This window comes from Amblyomma americanum, chromosome 11 (assembly GCF_052857255.1).
Source record: "Amblyomma americanum isolate KBUSLIRL-KWMA chromosome 11, ASM5285725v1, whole genome shotgun sequence".
NCBI classification, from domain to species: domain Eukaryota; kingdom Metazoa; phylum Arthropoda; class Arachnida; order Ixodida; family Ixodidae; genus Amblyomma; species Amblyomma americanum.
In genome coordinates this window covers 30772241-30791853 of record NC_135507.1, presented here as the reverse complement: position 1 = coordinate 30791853, position 19613 = coordinate 30772241, and the positions used below count along the sequence as shown (strand labels likewise).

Genomic DNA, 19613 nt, shown 5'->3' with positions numbered 1-19613 from the left:
TTCTCAACAGTGGCCACTGCCGGGGGCATCTTGAAGGTACTCGGATTTGCCACCTGGAGAGCTGGGAAATTTTAAATGACTACACTCTAAACAGAAAGGAGTAAAAAAGGGGAGTAAGCTGAACTCCAGCACACTCCCTTTCATTGAAAAGGAGTACGCGCTAGAGGACGGCTTACTCTCCTTTTTAGTCCCATATAGGTGCATTCGCGTTTAGAGTGTAGGCACTGCAAAATAATCCTGCTTACTCCGAATAAAGTCCAATTCATAGCTACCGCTTAAAAAAGATGTTCGATTTAGAGATGTGAACACACGCGAGAACGACTACTTAGATAATCAAGTCAAAAGCTCTGGAGATGTCGGAGGTAATTGTACGCAGCTCCGTAGATGCGCGCGCAGCTTGCGAGGCAGACACATCCGCCGTTAGCACGCAGCGATTTGCGGTTGGCACGAAAAACCCACTCCGCGATGTGGGGGCGTCCGTTCTTTCGCAGAAAAAATAAAAGGTTCTGCCTTTCTCGCGCGCTCATATCGCATATCGCACGCTAGTCGCGTTCGAATATAACGGTGCTCCTCCCCCTACGCCTTGTAGTCGTTGTCGCAAGGCGACTCGTACGTCCTTGCCTGGCGGTCGCCCCGAGGCGTCTGCGCGCGTGGGCTTGCATGTTCGCGGCCCGCACTTGCGCCTTGGATAGAGAAATAGGAGAGGACCTGCAGGGAGCTCATAGGAGCTTTGAAGCGGCGGCGATGTTTGGCAGAGATCTGGCGCGCGCCCGCGGGCTTTGAAGTCGCGTATCGCGGGCATGCGAGGACCTTCACCCGAACAGGGACAATAAAATGTGGACGCCATTCACTGTCCCGGCAAGTCGGCCTGCAGTGAGAGTCAGGGCTGCGTAAGTGTGAAGAAGAGGTTGTGATGTTTTTTTCTGCGGCGCCAAGTATGCTTGCACAGAATTAGCCCTCACAAGCATACGAGCCTCTTGTGAGAACTCGTATTTATCCTATTGTTTACCCTCCTGTTTCCGCCACTTAGGCTTCAGACCATCCTTGTCGACAAGGATTTTACGAATGAATGAATGATGGTTTGGTTTATAGGGTTTAACGTCCCAAAGCGACTCAGGCTATGAGGGACGCCGTAGTGGAGGGCTCCGGAAATTTCGACCACCTGGGGTTCTTTAACGTGCACTGACATCGCACAGTACACGGGCCTCTAGAATTTTGCCTCCATCGATATTCGACCGCCGCGGCCGGGATCGAACCCGCGTCTTTCGGGTCAGCAGCCGAGTGCCGTAACCACCGAGCCACCGCGGCGGCTGAATGAATGAATGAGTGAATGAATGAATGAATGAACGAATGAATGAATGAATGAATGAATGAATGAATGAATGAATGAATGAGGACACCATGCGGCTACTGACCGGCTGCAAACGACCGGAAAAATTTTGTAGTAGAACAAATGTACAGCCTTGGACGAAAGTCTTAAGGCCAAAGGCTTTTCGCCTTATCCGCATCCCAGAGTCATTACGGCATTATTAAAGACCGAATGACCTTGCAATGCAACCAGAAGGTGTCTTCTTGCGGTGGAGAAGCTTCCTGCTTGACTTGTGCTTTGAATGATCCGCAACACGGAGCTTTCAAGGAACATTCATTTCTCTGCATCTGTACGCTCTTTTGATCAAGACTGCACGTGCCTTCATACGAGGCCCGTATGCATGGGATGGTTAAAGACTCACGACGACGACAAGCGTTGAAATATGTTCTTGAAAAGAATATTTTTGTATTTCGTCTGGGCGCGCAGATGTTACAAATGTTACAGCTTGAAATACTTTCGCGCCAGATTCATTTTAATGATAGCAGCGGCCACAGTTATGGCACCAAGGTGTCAGAAGCGCGTTTCGTGAAAGGCATATATGGCGTTGATGACTGACTTCGTCCCTCGGCTGCCCTTTACTTTCCAGCGCGTGGGTCTGCATGTGTGTCGGCGGGCTTCTGCGCCTCATTTGTGTGCTAAGGCATACCGTGTACGCAGGCGTCAGCTCAGTTAGAGCACGAAGCTTTGTTTCTTTTTACTTTAGACTCGGCTTGTTCGTACTGTAGTTCATAGAAGATTCCTATAGATTTCAATGACCTGAAATCAAAACTCCGGCACCGGCGTATCTCGTCATCGCTAAATTAACCCTCTGCCATCGGCTTCGTCCTGACGCTGCATTTACACAAAACGTTGTCGTTATCAAGCCAGCACTCTTCACTGTGACAGCTGTAGTTCAGTTGAAGTCGTGGAGAGCATTCTTTCGGAACGCCTATCTTCCACAGATGAGTGTTCTTCCTTTGCATTCTATTGTACTCTTCGCTGCCTTTTTTATTTTAACCCTTGTTCCCTCCCAGTTGGAAAACTTGACACATAAGTTTCTGTCGTCACAACACCTCTTTAATGTTTTGACCAGAAACTTGAAGTAACAACAGAAATTTTTTGTAGTAAGAACAGAATTTTGTGTAGTTTCTACAGAAAAATGCTACAGAATTGCAGACTAGAAAAACGTACAACGAAAAAAAAAACTACAGTACCACAGAAAAAATTGGAGCGGATACTTAAGCTCCGCCTTAAGACTGTGACGCGACAGCGTTAATTAGTGAATGCCCATATATGCGGAAACGGTTATGATCAACTTTACGTTCATATGTCCTTGGGAGGCCTCATACCACTCTTCGCACAATGGTGCAGCGGTTAATGGATGCGCCACTGCCCTGCGATGGCAGGTGCTGCCACCGGTGGGTCTTGTGCGAACCAAGTTACTCTTCCCGAGCAGCCTTTCGCGATCAACCATTAATTTAGCTGACACCTGCAAGTGTGGTTAGTTTTATAACAATCCAATGGGTAGGCTGTGATGACCGCGCGAGGTCACATGACCTAGGTTGCCTGCCCTCCTAGTTGCTTCTCCGGAGGTGGCTGCCTGAGCCACCCTACGCCACCCTATTTATTGCTCACAACGCCAACGTCGACGTCGGGTTTTCTACGTAACAGGGTCTTTAACGCTATCGCGTTGAAATCTGTTGTTAGGACAAAACTACTAAACATTTTGTCGCACTCTTGGCGCGGTTCTGTCGGTTTTGTAGCGAGAGCTACACTAAGCCACCTCTTCGACCCTTCAGTGTGGCACCACTTGAGTACCGTGGTGTCGCCGTTGGTCACGTGGTTGGTCACATGGGTTGATCACGGTTGCGCAACAGCTGTGCGCATGCGCCCTGTAAAGTGGGACGAAGATGAAGAAGGAACGCCCAGCGAAACGAAGCGGCGAAACACTGACTTTGCGATTCAACCGAGCGAGTTTCACTCGGCCAGCTGTAGCTATCGCGTCACTCCTGGTTTAACCAGAGATAAACCACCGCCATTTTTTTTTTACTGGGGCTGCGGAGAGTAGAATGAGACGGTATAAAAGTTCTGGCGGAAATATCTGCACTTTCAGTAAAGAGCTGTCTGTCTATCTTTCTCTTGCACACTCATCTCAGTACCCCATGAAATCGAACACGCTATTCCGCCAAACTGCCGCGCAGCCTCAGTCCATTCTCCTTACAGCCTTCACGGGCTCGAGCGTCTATAAGCGACCGTACACCCCACCCGCAGTCACGTTTGAGACCCTTACGTGGTGCAACTTATGTGCATGCAGCGCAGTCCCGTAAGAAGGTCATGTAAACACATGATGGTGCTCTGGCACGCGTATGGTATTGACCGTGTTTGTAATGACCGCGGCCGAACAGCCGGCTCGACCACGAACGGTATACCGACATGGCGATGCCTCTCGATGATAAAGGCTGCATGCACGAAGCTGGCTCTGTTCTTGCATCTATGGAGCTGCAGCAAGGTTGAGGTGCTGGCGCAGTTCACGTGTATGCCTCGCTAGCACGTAGCCGCCGCCTCTTTCCGCTAAGAGTGTACGTTGGCACTCGCGGGAAGTTTATGGCACGTTTACTATCGGGTCTCCACAATGCGCGGGAAGCGACGTAGACGTTAAAGTGCTACGGCTGCCAGCGATAACCTAACTTAACCTCCGCGCATGACAGCACGTGAGTCGGACTTGTGTTGCTTCGAGTGCGGTCTCGAGCCAGATGCTAATATCAGAGGTACTGAATTCTGTTGCCGATCACGCTTCGTGGAGACTTTTCCTCCTATGTAACGTGGTCGGTACAAGACTTCCGTGAGCTCAGAAGCACATAGCGATAACGAAGACTGGGATAACAGCAGCAGCAACAACAACAAGAACAACAGCGACACTAACAAGGGCAACCGGAAGAACAGTTGCAGTGACGTCAAGAAACAACGATAGCAACAACAAAAACGAAAGTGACTAGAAAAGCAAGAAACAAGGCGAGCACGTACTGTGCTGTTCAACGCTCGTGTCTACACTTTGCGCATTCAGACAGACTGGCATATTAAGCCCTCTGGTTAGACTGCGGCAGCGTCGACACTCTGTACAGGACAGTGTTTGAAATGAATTAACAGGTGAACCCCGTTATAACGAAGTTTAAGGGGTCCGGTGATAACTTCGTTATAGCCGTAGTTTCGTTATAGCCCGTGTTTACCGAGCTTTCAAGGTGAATCGTCATTCCTTCGTTATATCCATTATTTCGATATAACGAGATTCGTTATATACGAGGCGGTATATGTTAAAAAAGAAACGCAACACTGTCCAGCACACATGACTAAACAACGCATTTCAAGCGCCGGAGAGATTTGTGCGTGACTGTCTCTGCACTGCAGTTCTTATTTCAGTGTACGGGTAGGGTGACATAGAACTTTCTGATCCACGGGAGGAAGTGATGTAATAATGTCATTCGTATTTTTCCTCATTATGGTTTATTTTAGGGCTTTGATTGCCTAATACAGTCGCTGTCGCTGGAATAAGTCAGTCGGACGGGCGGGTTACAGGAATCACCCGTAAGAGTCGTGTCACGTGTGAACACACCACGTCCCCCAAGTTATGTACTTTCGGGTGGAGAAAACACCCGCCACGCTGCCTCGGTGGTCGCGGCGCCAGGCTCTTAAGCACGAGGTCGCAGGTTCGAACCCGGGCCGCTGCGGCCGCTTTTGGATCGAGGCGAGATGCAATATCGCCCGCGTTCTGCGCGTTGTCAGCGCACGTCAAAGAAGCTGAGGTGGTAGAAATTAATTAGGAGCCGTGTCCACTACGGTGCCTCTTTCTCTCTTCCCTTTTTCACTCTTTCCTTCACATCTGCCCTCACGGCGCGGTTGAGGTGTCCACCCCGAGTGCGACAATTACTCCGCCGTTCGTTTTCCTTATAACCACCCCGACCCCGTACCACCGTGTGCGGCTTACGAGTCAGTACTCGGGAATTGGCTACGTCGATTTGGGTACTTTCCCAGCAATGGAAACAAAGTATGGCGACAGAAAGCGACCGAGGGGCGAAACTTGCTGACTGCACGACGGCGTCGGGGGAACTCTGAATCATCGGCTCTGTTTTTGTGCTGTGTACGTCAGAGCGGGAAAAACGTGCTTGCTATCGCACGTAATAACGAAACTATGACGACAGCTCCCTTCGACTATGAACGAGCGTGAAGGAAAACTGCGTTGATACGAGTTCGTTAAGTTGTTTTAATGAGCTGTAAGGGCCAAGGCAAGTGCTGGCTGGATATTCCCTTCTGTGTTCTTCATATTTCAAAAGCTATTTGTCCATATATTTCTGCCTCCTATTCTTGAAGCTTTTTTAATAAACGTTGTTTGATTGATTGTGCATTTAATGCAGGAGTGTGAATAATGTTTAACAGTAATTATTTTCAGTGTAGTGCAGAAAGCTATAAGGACTTCGAGCTCAGAACACTTGCTTTGTCTACGTAGACCGGAAAGCTTTATTTATTTGTTTCTTTATTTTGCTGAGCAATAACAATAACCCGCCAAGCTGACTTTATTGTAGGTCTCTATAAGGGAGTCATTTTTGCGCGCAGCTATTGATTTATTTATTTCCTGTTTTTTCGGGGCCCGGCGGCATTACAAAGAGGAGGAACATATTCAAATGGGCGGCGCCTTTCTTGGAATTGTCGACATCGACGATGGTAGTGAGGGAGCAGGGGGGGGGGGGGGGCGGTCACTCAGCATAAGGGATGTAGGAATGAATACAAAGGCTAGTTCGGTCGGCAATATCGGATCCTTACCTTGGATTTATGATCAATGCGTGATGATACGTAACACGGAAGGAAGGAATAACTGATCTTTGAGAGTAGGGTTAACGTAATAAACTCCGTTACGAAAGCATAAGCGAAAATATTTTCTACTCTTGAGAAAAGAGCGGGAGATCAAGGGTTGACTTCATTGCAAATTCGCTTTCTTTTCCAGAGTAATTCCAAAAAATGAGATGGATAGCACGGTTTTGAGGGAACTCTAAGTATTTGCTAAAGTAATTTTCATTAGGATCCCAAATTGAGAATGTATTTTTAATTTCGGCCATATTAATGTTTTTATTACTAATGAAGCTTAACGGGACTAGTTTCAGCTGTGAAGTGGTGGTGTAAGAAACCGAACTTGCGGTTAGCCTGGTTAGATATGTAGTCAGCGTGCATTCTGCATGACAGATTGTATGTTCTGTGGACAACTGGATACTTGTAAAACGAAACAATTGATAACGGAGTGTTGTAAAGCAAATAGCGAGCGGTGTGATTGCGAAGACGGCTTTAAAAACGCACGTATTTGAACTTAGTAGTGTAGTGCTTCATCAGCCAGTCGATGCACCATGAATTGTGTTGTGATTAGCTTGTAAGGGTGCTTCGTTGTAGGTATTAGTAATGATACGATTTACTTCACAAGCGACCGTAAAAAAAATATTATATGAGAGATGATATTGTTCGGAAGGTAATTAAATTAGGAACAAAAGAGGACCCAACACAAAACGTTGAGGTACACCGCAATCTAATGAGGCAGGAGGCGAGTCTCAGTCATTGACTAAGACGTATTTCCTGCGGTTAGAGAGAAAGCATTTAATCGAGCCTACGACATGTTCATCAGTATTAAAAGCGCTGGGTTTTAATAGCAACAAATGCTGTGAAAAAGTGTTAAACGTCTTAGACTAATCGAAAGAAATACAATCTAAAATGAGGTTAGCATTGATAGCTCGAAACAAATCATCAGTGAAAGATAGCAGTTGTGTTTCTGAAGCTGTGTTGGCAAGAATTGAATAATTTAGATTCGAGTAAAGCAACACGGTGAGGGTAAATGATGTGTTCATGTAGTTTGCGGGGTACACTCGTCAATGAACCGGGGCCGCTAGTTAAGTGGTGAAACACTAGTACCTGATTTGTGCAAAGGAACCACCTTTCCTACCTCCCAGTCACGAGGAATGGAACAACACTGCAAACACTGCACAAAGACTTCACAAAGAATCAGCGAGGAGCGAGCAGCTGTACTTCTTCCAGAACTTGGTTGTTATGCCATCAGTTCTCGAGCATGCAGATATCTGCTGCTCAATCAGACAAGATACACTAACGCAATTAATGATTATCGGACGCATGGGGAAAAAAATCAAACGTACAAAGATAAGAATAAAAGGTTGGCGACTATAAACACTAAGGATTTCATTTGGGCTAGTTGGTTGTGGCAGTGAAACATCCCAAGCAGCACAGGTCAACGGCCCAATATTGCAACAGGATGGTCCCATCCTGGTCGATTGTAGGGCCAGTTTTGCCAATACAGTTCCAATGTTGGGCCAATTACTTGTGCTGCTTGGGATATTGACTAGCGCAAACATAGACAGGGACCAAAGTAATGGTAAGAGTCCTGTCTCTTACTCTTACTTTGGTCCCTGTCTGTGTTTGCGCTAGTCAATATGTTTCACTGACTATAAACACGAGGCGAAAAGCTTGTTCAGTGCTTTACAGCAGCCACTCTGGTGCATCGGGGTATTTGACTTCGTCGGATAGTTCTGCTCAGTTGGGATCATTCCCACTGACCAAATTCCGAAATTTTGGGGGATTATCTTTGAACGTGAGAGGTATTTTCTTTTCCTTTTTTGGTAATCAGCGTCGCATGCGTGCGGCAAACCGCGGATCATGGGAACAACATGTGGTACTTTTCTGAGCAATTAATTTATTATCAGAAAAAGTCACTTTTTTTCTTGGACAAGGTCCAATGTTATTTCAACAGATCGAGTTTTGCCACTGGTAATGTATAGTCAGTGATGAAATTCATCAGCTCGTGGTTTATGGACTCAAAGTTTGCATTTTTATATTCGCGGATTAACTTTTGATGCTTTTGTAGCGATAACGGAAACATGCACACCGAACTTAATGTGGCAGTGATCGCTTAAGCCAGACATATATTTAAACTGGCAAAATAGCTGAAGTGTGGTTGTCAAGATGAGGTCTCATATATTAGCGGATTGGGGTGTAGATCGCCTAAGCCGAAGGACGAGCTGCTTAAAGTTAGAGGTTAATGAACAGAAAACACTCGGATGAGTCATCAGATCTGTAAGGAGAGAAATTCCAGTCAATTGTTGGGGAACTGGACGGAAGCCGGTTGATTAATTAATTCAGTTACAAATAGTTCGTAATTATAAACGTTTTAAACTCCTTTAATATTGCGGGTATGACGTGAATCAGACATACAATTAGAGAAACGAACAGCCGTAGTCCGAGGCACTGTTTTTCATTTTTGTTTGCCTTGGAAGAGGAAAACAAGCAAACGAGACCGTAGATCGATACCGTCAAATGGGGTCTCCACCCATGAAAACCACGCAACCGCCTCGACCGTGAATCGAACCCGTGACCTCTGCACGTACTCGCAACAACGACCCAACGCCCTCTAAACGTTGCTCACCCTAGGCGAACAATTAAGACCGCCGGCGCCAGCCCGGAATGCAATCGCTACCGCGGAAAATGGCCTGACAAACAATCGGAACGCACGAATTAGCTGGAAGGAACCGCAGCAGTATAGCCGCAGATCTGAGCGACCTAGCAAGAGCTCAAGGCTGCATTGTGGGCACAGAGGTGGGGAAGGCCGCGCAGCTGTCTTCAACATTTCCGCATTCGTGTCTAGTGTATATGCATAGCTAAGTTGCCCTGCTATTGTAACTTGGCCTGAGAGCCGAAACGTCGCTTGCGGCGGTTAAAAGCACCTTGGATGGCGGCGTATAGCCACGCACGCCGCCTAAGCACTGTTTTCTTTTTTTTTTTAAATCTCCTGTCTCCTCGAAAACAAAGCGATTCTGTACACGCTACGCTGCTCCTGGCGTTATCCGCGTTGCCAGCTAATTCTGGAGCCCTAATTGCCGGCAATGGTTTGCGCTATAAAGCTTTGTTGTTTTTGCGCCGATGTGTTCGACGTGTGTTACGTACCGGGCGTGCTCTAGTTTCTTACAGCGCGACTCTTAACGCCGATCGATCACGCCAGGAAAAATCAGTCGAGCACGACACAGCGGCGTCGCGTTTTTATCGCGCGCGCAACTCTTAACCAGCGCCGCTTGACGCTAATTCGCGTCGCGCTGGACAGTAAAACGAAAACAAAAAGAAAAAAAAGCAGCGCGCTGACGAGAACAAGCAGTAATGCATTGGTCGTACATAGATGTCGGTGAGAGGGGGGCGGGACAGCTGTCGGCTATAACAGGGCGTTTCCCTTTGTCCGCTGGATAGGCGAAACGCGTGAACCTTGCGTACACAGGTTGTTCGCAAGCGCTGGTGTGGACCCGTGAAGGACTCGTGGCGGCGTATAGCTGTGCGTTCTGTCCGTGCTTTGTATTGAAACAATGATTTTTTTTACGGTGGAACTGACTCGCTGCAGCCTTTGTTCTTGACTGAGATGAGTGCGCAAAGCTCCGTGACCTGACAAGCAATTGGCGTTTTATTTTTTTTTCGCTAATGTGCGCGTTGGGTACGTGTCCGTGCGTGGTCGTATTGTTTTTTTGCGTTCAAAGCACGCTGTACACGTACTTCCAGTTTCGGCTAATGTGGACAGTGAACGTAAAAGCAGTCATATACTGGCACATATTGCGTCATCCCGCCGCTGTTCTGGCGAGGTCCTGTAGATATAACAGCGTGCACAAACTATTGTAGACGCAACGTTGCGCTTTCAACAAAGTGGTTTTCACACTATCGATTTTACACCCGGTAACTGTATACATATAGTAGCGGAGCACTTAAGGCGTTATCGGAGATCGCGGTTTCGATTGCTTGTGGCCACATGGGCGCTCTGCTGGTTACGGGAAGTGATGACTATTGTTTGTCGGCTACCCTGTTCACGTTAAGTTATGGGTATTGTTTTAGAGAAATGCCGTAACTGATGGCTTTTCCCAGTGCCCCATCTTGCTGGTTTTGTGCTTAAGCTCAGCTAAGTGGAAATACTGTTACCTTTAAACCCTTTCTTTTCTACCCTCTTTGTTATTGTTACTTTGTTAGCCTAGTTTAAAAGATCGCTGAGGACAACGCCATGGAATTATTGTTCACAGTAAGAATTGCTCCTTCGGATCTTTCTGGCTATGTTGACGTTTTTCCGGTTGCAAAAGGCGCATATTTGTGGCTGAGAAAATTGAATTTAAACATTCTCCCTCCAGTCGCTTTAAACTCGTGACGTCTACACAGAAGATGACTCCGTGATGGCCGTATTGAAGTGAATGGTGTTGTAGCATAGCCTCTGGTATCCGTCTGCCTTTCTTGTGCCTTTCACTGACTAACGTCATTGCTTTTGTTAACTGAACCACCTTGTGCACGTACCACCAAACAGAACTCTGGATATGCACCACAAAGGAGCTTCAGTTGCAATGCCCAAGGTGTGCTCAAACGCTGTAATTATGATTGGAGCGCGCTATATTCGTAAGAAAAGCTTGAAACTCCGCTAAACACAGTGCATTCAGCTACGGAAAGAAAATGTTTGAGGTCAACTTGAAGAGGTATCTTTAAATGAAGCAGCTTGCATTATACTACAAATTCGAGCTGGCTTTATTTTAGAGAAGAACGAGAGGTGGCCAGTAGACTTGATTGTGACATGTCAGTACGTAGAAGAGATAACTGGTGGTCCGTTAGGGTAAAGGAATGTGCACCAAAGGAAGGCACAAACGTAGCCGGAAACACGCCGAGTCAGGTGGGGGGATGACGTCAGCAAATTTGTGTAGGGATAAAGTATCCGCGGCTGGTCCAGGCTAGGACCAATTGGAGCTCGATGTTCTTGTAAGCTGAAGAGAGAGAGAGAGGCAGAAAATCACATTATTAATTAACGATAGATTAATCGCCCAAAAGGTTCCGGGCATGGAGCACGAGATCGCGCTGGTCATCCAGTTGGTACGACGCCAGCCAGGTACTCCAGGTAGGAGGGTGGGGAGAGGGGAAGAAGCAAGGTTGGAGGGCTACTGGTCATCAATAGAGTTAGTGCTCCAGGTTGACTTAGGGTGACGGGCAGTTTGGGTAGGAGGGGCCAGACCGCGCCTGAAAGAGGTTCAGGTGAGCTAGGGTGGAAAAGATGTTCGTGTGACTCGTGCGGAGAATATGAATTGCAGGCTCGCTTAGCCTTGCGTTATTCTCCTGGCAGTTGCTCCACTATAACGCTGATTAAATAGCGAATCATTAAAGAGAAGTGTTTGTAGCACAGTCCCGTGACTGGCGATCATTGGACAATGCCTTTGTCCTGCAGAAGACGTGACGTCAGTGATGACAATGATCAGAGTCAAAATCATGTCTTTAACAACGTGACGATGTTGGGTGCGCCGACAAAAAGCCAGTGAAGAGGCTTGACGAGGCCAACGCGCCCCACAGAGGCACCGCAGTGGTTCACAGAATGATATCACTTTCAGAGAAAAACAACAAAACATAACAGATTTGGAATTAGCTCTACATCAATTCGGACTCCTTATTTAATTGATGCGAGAGAAAGTACCACACTTGATTACCGTAACTTGTTTGGATCCTAGGTACAGACCATTTGAATGTCGTTCGTGTAGAATACTTTGGCTCAGCCTTGCGTGCGGGAGGTGCGGGGTTCGATCCCCAGTGCCGCCGGGTACCCACCGGTGATACAATGGGTACAAGCTTTCCCCTGGCCTGGTTCTCGGTTTATTTAGGGTGATAGAAATTATTCCGGAGCCCTCCACTACGGCACCTATTCCTTCCTTTGTTCTTTCACTCCCTCCTTTATCCCTTCCCTTACGGCGCGGTTCAGGTGTCCAACGATATATGAAACAGATACTGCGCCATCCCCCCCCCCCAAAAAAAAACAATTATTATTATTATTAGGGTGAAATGCTTGGGAAATGGGTTTGACCCCACCTTGAGCAAAACAAAAAACACCTTGTACCATCGCGCTCTTTGGTCGCAGATGCTCTTGCGCCATAAAAATCCACTATCATCATCATCATCATCATCATCATCAGAATGCTTCGGCTGTTTGTATTGTAATCCTGACAGCTTTACCATAGGGCAGTTATTTTTTATGAACACTGTCTTTATATCGCCTTAGGAGTAAAGTTTCGTGCAGCTGTGCCAAGCGATTGATTCGAAGTCCATGATGCGAGCTGCAGGTCGCCCGACCCACGCTGAGCGCCTTTCTCGTGCAGGGGAACGTGCGAAGCGGATGGCCCCGGCCTGCGGCTCACCGCAGTCGCTGCTGTGAGGCTTGCTCAGCTGCAGCAGGAGCCTGGAGAGCCGCGAGCACCTGCGCTTCCAGCGGAGGCAGCCGCCGCACCACCATCGGCGGCGCCCGGCCTCGTCACCCCTCTTCCACTCCAACGGAGGAGGAGGAGCAGCCTACCGGGAGCGTAGCAGCGGGGGAGAGGGCCTGCTGCGTCGCGTCTGGCGCGCAGCGCTATTGGCCACCACTCAGCACCGCAGCAGCCGCGCCACCATGGACGACGATTTCTCCCTGGACGAGTTCGAGCAGCAACAGCTCGAGCTCGAGAGGCGCCGCATCATACTCAACCAGGTGCGGGTGTTTGCTTTCCTAAAGCCTCCGGTCTAGGGATTAGCGTACAGTCGCGATCGGTATAACCTGCAACACGTCGGCGCTGACCGTATTGCATGGAACTGCGTACGAAGAAATTGTCTAGTTTTAGTTTTAAGGGGGTTTAACGTGCCAAAGCGACTCAGGCTATGAGAGACGCCGCAGTGAAGGGTTCCGGAAATTTCGATCACCTGGGGTTCCTTAACGTGCACTGACATCGCACAGTACACGGGCCTCTAGAATTTCGCCTCCATCGAAATTCGACCGCCGCGGCCGGGATCGAACCCGCGTCTTTCGGGCCAGCAGCCGAGTGCCATAACCACTCAGCCACCGCGGCGGCTGCACGAAGAAATTGGCTGCGCCGCCCAACACGAAACGTGCAGGCTATACACTCCGCGACGACTTTTTCTGGCAATGGAGCGGAAGCGGCAGAGCCGAAACACGCCCTCTCTTCCCTGTTGAAGGGAATATAAACCTCGCTTGCAGGTATTAGTTTTGGCCTTAAATCACAGTGTAAAGCCAATATTTATTACTTACGGCATATCACAACTGCCAATTTTCAACGTTAGAAAATGAATTGAATTGGCTGTTGGGGAAAGGAAATGGCGCAGTATCTGTCTCACATCTCGGCGGACACCCGAACCGCGCTGTAAGGGAAGGGATAAAGGAGGGAGTGAAAGAACAAAGGAAGAAAGAGGTGCCGTAGTGGAGGGCTCCGGAATAATTTCGACCACCTGAGGATCTTTAACATGCACTGACATCGCTCAGCACACGGGCGCCTTAGCGTTTCGCCTCCTTCTAAACACATCCGCCGCGTTAGAGAATGAAGGTAGTTTTCTTAACGGAACAGTTTTCTTGATTCCAACGAATTTCCTGGGCACGACTGGTTGCAAGAGGCTTCCATAGATGGCGCCAGCTCACCGGTGATGATGTTGGTGGTGATGGTGGAAATTCGCAAAAAGCGATTGCAGGATTGGTGGCACAAAAGCAGAGAGGTGACATAAGTTTTAAAGTGTAGGAAGACGTATTTTAAAGAAAATGGCGAATTTTATTAACAACTTACAGCAGAGTTAGACAAAAATAAAGGAAAAAAACTGAGCATAGTGGCAACAACCACTGCCCCGTTTCAAAGGGGACGCTCCTATCTTCCATCCATCCATCGATGTGAAGGGATCTCGGAGGGACCAACACGCCAGGCGTCCAGGCGCACTGTCGTGTGGCCCAACTAGTTGGCGAAGTGATACAGTTCTGGACGCTACGGCCTGTAGCCTCCCATGAATGCCGAGTAAAGCTGTCGCCGAATATAGGAGCCGAATCGTCCTCATGCCTGAGGAGGAGTCTGTAATTGTGCTTAGCATAACCTTCATAAGGACGAAACGCGCAAGCTATACAATGCGTGGAGATAAGTAGTAAATTGCGAGGGACCCGGAACTGAGTTCAGAGGCGAGGACACAATCGCTATGTCGTCGGTTACCAGCGCAGCTCTTGTGTTGTACTCTTTGCGACGAGTTTCGTCTCCTTCATGATGCAGTTAATGAAAAGAAACTAGCCAGTTGTCTGCTCTTGTCAACTGCGCGGATCCCCACTCTTTCGATTCATAGCTAATTGCTTGTTGGAAACTCAACAGTCTATATTTTAATTCGGCAGTCTTCAAGGGCTGGTATGCGTGAAGCTTATAGTTTAAGCATTCGACGTTTCCTTTCAGTCTATCTCCCAAAATGCGGACGTAATCGCTGACTGAAGCCATATGAATGTTCAGGCTTCTCTTCATAGCTTTGTGTTGTGCGGAGAAGCCAACACAATGCTGGTCGAGGATAAGTTAGCTTCTCCTCACACCTTAACGCTGTGAGGAGAAGCCTAGTTATGACACCTATTTCCTCTGTTTGCGCCCTGTTCGAAACGGCGTTTCGCAGGCTTTACCTTCGGTGACTTGTTTTCTTCACTTGATCTTGCGTTTCTGCGTCCGATATGTATCTAAACCGTAGGTGGCGTCATTATGCGGTTCTGTACACGGTGGTTTGCAGTACCAAAACGCCTGATCGCTATTGGGGGTTTAGTTGGTGATTACGTCATCATTTCAAGTGATGGTAAAGAAAAAAATAGCCGCGCTTTGCCTATGTGTTCCGCGCATGCGAGTCCTTTAAGTTCGTCGAATTTTAAAACCTGTTAATTTGCTCTTTGGCTGTTGAAAGCTATCTTGCTCGCGCTGTTTTTACGTGAAGTGGGCTCCGAGAATAAATTGCGAGAGTATATTGGAAAATCAATGAAAAATTAATTTCAGCCTATTTAGCTTACTTTCCCAATGCCAAGTATGTGCGCTAAAACCTCGCGGTTAATTTCTTTTTTTCGGTTCGAGGCTTCAGGCTTTCAAGGTCAGGCTTCAAGCAAAGGCCGGCGAAATCGCTGATTGGGGACCTTAGTGGTAGCGCGCCATAAAATATTGGGACCGCTTAGCGCACCTTAAGAGGCCACCGCGATAGCAGTGTGTTCTGGATCCATTACGCACATATGGAAGTTGATGAAGACGACGACATGCAATGCACTGCGCGAGAGAGTACCAGTTAAACGCGAGGTCTGATCGGTGGCGGCGATAGCATTGATTGATCGCGCTGGATTGCAAACGGCTGCCTCTCACAGCCAGTCCGCATTCAGTACTCTGTGAAACATGGTTGACCACTGCTCCCGCTCCTGTTCACACTATACTTGGAGCCACTTTGCATACGTTATAAACAGTAAGGCCGTCAGTAGTTTTCTTATAATATGGGCCACGAACGGAAGCCATCAGCTTATGCAGATGGCCTCGCATTCTTCTGCGCTGATAAGCCAATCATCATTGAGGTTATTCGTTTAACGGAAGACTTTGGTTCAGTGTCAGGAGCTCGTTCTAACAGTTGTAATCTCTAGTTTGGAATGCGGAGATCGACACCTGTTGAATATGCTGGTATGCAATGGCCACGTAGGCCACCCAAGTACCCTGGCGTCCCTTTGAGTGCCTATGAGCATAGTGCACATTTCGGTAAAGATCGCCTGTCTGGTCCTCAGCCCTATGCTCAGGCTTTTGTTCCCCATGGCATCTAGATTTTTGGCAGGGCGACCGCATGTAATCCGTTTCTCGCCACTAAAATTTATTATGTACTCCAAATTATTCATTGCGGAAGACTTCGTATCCAGCGTTTTCACAGAGTTTTTGCTACTTTTGTGTGGGATTCGTCTTTCGAATCTCTGAGGCGAGTTAACCTTTTCCAGCCCGGAAGCGCTGACGGCCTTGGTGTAGTCCATCTGCGTATCCAACAGATAGTTTCGCGTTTTATGTTTTTCCGTGACACTACCCACCCAATAGTGAGTGCGTTCTTGGAAGTTAAAATTTTACCGAACCTCAGTGTGTCCTCTAATGTTCCCGATCGTCCGCGTTTGTGGGGAGTAATGCATGAGTTGTATATGGCAGTTCGTTTCCTGCTTGTTCGTTTCTACCCGGAGTTTTTGTTTTCAGTTTCGAGGAAACGGCTGTAAAAGGATTTAATTTGTACGCTCTTCCCTCGGCCCATGCACCGCTCTGTGTATTTTGGTTTACCGGGACATGACGTACTCAAAAGAGTACGTAAAATTTCCATCTCATCGTGTGCAAAGAGATTTTTTTCTGCATTTTTTTTATTTTCTATAAGCTACGTAGTGAGACATTGACAGTTAAAACAAGGTTCGAGAGAAAGGGCGCTTTTCTATCAACACTAAATTGCCGCCTTTGTGATACTGCAGAAAAGGTTGATCATTATTTCATCAATTGCAAAGGTTCAATACCCTTCTGGGTATCTTGGAACGGACTTTGAAAAAAAAAAAGACAGTTTGGCACCACATTCTGCACATCTCACTGCACTGCCATCTGTTGATGAACCTTTAGACATGTTCTGTCTGATTGGAATACGCAGCCCCTGGAAAACACGCATGATGGACCCACGTTGTAAATGTATTGTTTTTGCAAAAGACCATTTTAGTAGAATGATTGTTCATCTAAACGAAGTTTGTGCCCAGACTGAGTTCAAACCGGAGTGGCACTGACTCTTAGTGCTCTGTTCTTCATTGCCCTTTTTTCTAGTGCTGGGTTGCTTACGGGTGTTTTGTTACACATTGTGTCGATTTGTCAGTATTTTCCTCATGGTGTGTACATAGTTAATGTACATAGAACATTGCATCACAGTAATAAATACCATGTTGCAAAAAAAAAAAATCTGCGATAGCACAGTGCTGTCGTGCAGTGGCCAGCGAAGCTAAACTGTTCGCGCAGTCGCGCGTTCGAATCCCATTCGCGGCGCAGTCGCTGCCACATTTATTTATTTTATTTCTGCAGGTCCAGCCGGCTTCAAACAAACAGATAATGAGCTTTTTCGAGATTGGAGCTATTAGTGCTAGCGCACTAATTAAAAAAAGGCACAGGAGGGAACATTGGCGAACATTGGCGAAATAGACTTGGCGATGCTGTACTAACCAGAGATATTTATTAGCCGCAGCGTGCCTTCAACAGGAATAAAAAAATGCATTGTAAAAAAAGACTATAAAAAAGATCCAGGAAGGTTACTGGTCAAGAAAATAAGCTATTTGCACTTTCGCGATGCTCAGTGACCGCCACGCTTACGTACCTTTCTTAACCTGCAGCATCGCCCAACATCACTAAAAATGAAATGGCTCAACCCTTCGGGCAGTTTTGTTTGTTATTCTTATTTTCGCTGCACGTGTCGACAAGGCCTTTGCACGGGAGTCGGAGGATTCAAAGGAGCAGTTTTTCGCAATCTGGGCTTTTTGCCTTGAGGACAGTTGTTAGACTGGCGTTGTCCTGTCCATGTCTGCGCGTGCCCAAATTTGTTTGATCGCTGAATTTGCTATTTATTCGTGCGCACCAAGAACCTAATTGTGAACTCTGGCATGCCGAATCTCTTTACTAACATCACACGAACGAAAAGTACTGAATTTTAGGATAATTCGATTCTACACATCCTTCTATATGTCGAGGCTACCCCTATAACAAACGGAGAGGTGTTTAAAATAATGCCGCACCAGCTACACAGTAAAACGAGACCTGCCGCTGAGCCCGGCACTTTGGGGTAATTAACGGGTAAAGAGCAACCGCTCGATGGCGCCACTTGCATAGTAGAGCAGGTGCCTCTTGGGTTCTGCTTCACTGCACTGCACATGTGATATGCAACGAAGCTTAGATGTATGGCAGCAAAGGCTGGCGATTCTAATTTTCACTAGCAATCCTGAAAAAAAACCGATGGGTCTCTGAAGCCTCGACCTTTGGACCTTGAACTTTGATCTTTGAGATGAAGTAACTTGGATGCAGTGTGGCTACGGGAAGGTCACGTGGTACGAACGTTTAGAAGAAATTGTCTTGGAGATGTGGCAGCTATGCATGGTCACGTTGTATGAAAAGTTTAAATAAAACTGAAGACTGCATGGATACTGCGACGTCATGTGGTATGAAAGCTTAAAGAAATCGCCTTGTGTACGGTGATGCTAATGTGATGGCCACGCGGCATGAAATTTTCATTGTATACTGTGTGGATGCTGAAACGGTCACGTGGTGTTGCATTTGGGTTGCAAGCCCCAAGGGTAGCGTTGGCCTGGCGGCCTGGGGCAAAGCAGGAAACATCCGAAGGTCCCGGCAAAGGATGAGTCGACTGGCAACAGAACAACTTGTTTATTCTGGCATCTCAAAAGAGCAGCCGGTCAGGGCGACCACGTTACTCGAAGGAAGGAATCGAAGTCTCTCGTTGGCGTCCGGGGCAGCTCGCTTTATACCCACGGAGTCGAGGGCAAGAGGGAACGGCCTGGGAAGAGTCATCCGATACGGCGACGCTTGAACATGTTCAGGCGTGACGGGCGCGTCCGCCAGGCCGGCGCCGGTCAGACCTCCTCGCCTCCCAGTTGAGGAGCTCCTCTCCCCGGCTGCCGCGCTTTGACAAGCGTGGGCAAAACATGCACACACACACACACGCACGCACGACGACACGTGGCACTGAAACATGCCTGGACGCGCTTGGCGGGAGGCGTTGCGGCCGCGATGAACGAAGCCGCGGCGTCCGTTGCATCCGCGCCGGCTATACCGCGCGTCGTAGGTAGGCGAGACGTAACAGACCGCCCCGCCGGGAGAAGGAGATCCCGATGGTCAGGGGACTGCATCCGCTGTCCAGAGGGATGTCGCTCGATGATGCTCGTAATCGAAACCGATCGTCCCTCGACGTTGCTTGAGCGCAGCGCACAGAGAAGGCCTCGTTCTCGGGTTCAGGATCACATAGGACACTGTAAAGTCACTTCGGGAGAGTTGCCCTTTTTTTGTGCTCGTTCCCAGCAAGCGTTAGAACTACGCCGAAACGCAACCGCTCAGTCAGCAAGCACGAGACAACCCTCACTAAGCTCTGCCAGGCTCTTTCCCCTTTTATACTACTGCCTAGTTCCTTACAGTAGTCAAGCAGCACTCAGAACGCGTCCACAAATTGGAAAATTGCACTAGAAAGCACATAATCACTTTGAAACACTAAACAAAAGCAATATGTTAAAAATCCTGCCTCAGGAAGAAAACATCAGTAACCAACAACTTTGAGGCGGATTCCTACGTTAGGGGCTTCGACTTAAGCCATCGGCGTTACCGTTGAGACTCCCCTTTTTGTAACGCACCTCAAAGGAATATTGTTGCAAAGCGAG

General features: G+C 47.9%; 1 protein-coding gene across 1 annotated transcript in view; it reads left to right on the top strand.

Annotated features, from left to right (window-relative positions):
• The window catches only part of LOC144110526 (uncharacterized), a 286270-nt gene that overhangs the window by 52603 nt on the left and 214054 nt on the right, over window positions 1-19613 (top strand). The window contains exon 2 of the mRNA XM_077643514.1: window positions 12538-12902. Coding sequence (XP_077499640.1) covers window positions 12825-12902 — 78 coding nt within the window. The 5' untranslated portion in view covers window positions 12538-12824. The remainder of the gene's footprint in view (window positions 1-12537; window positions 12903-19613) is intronic.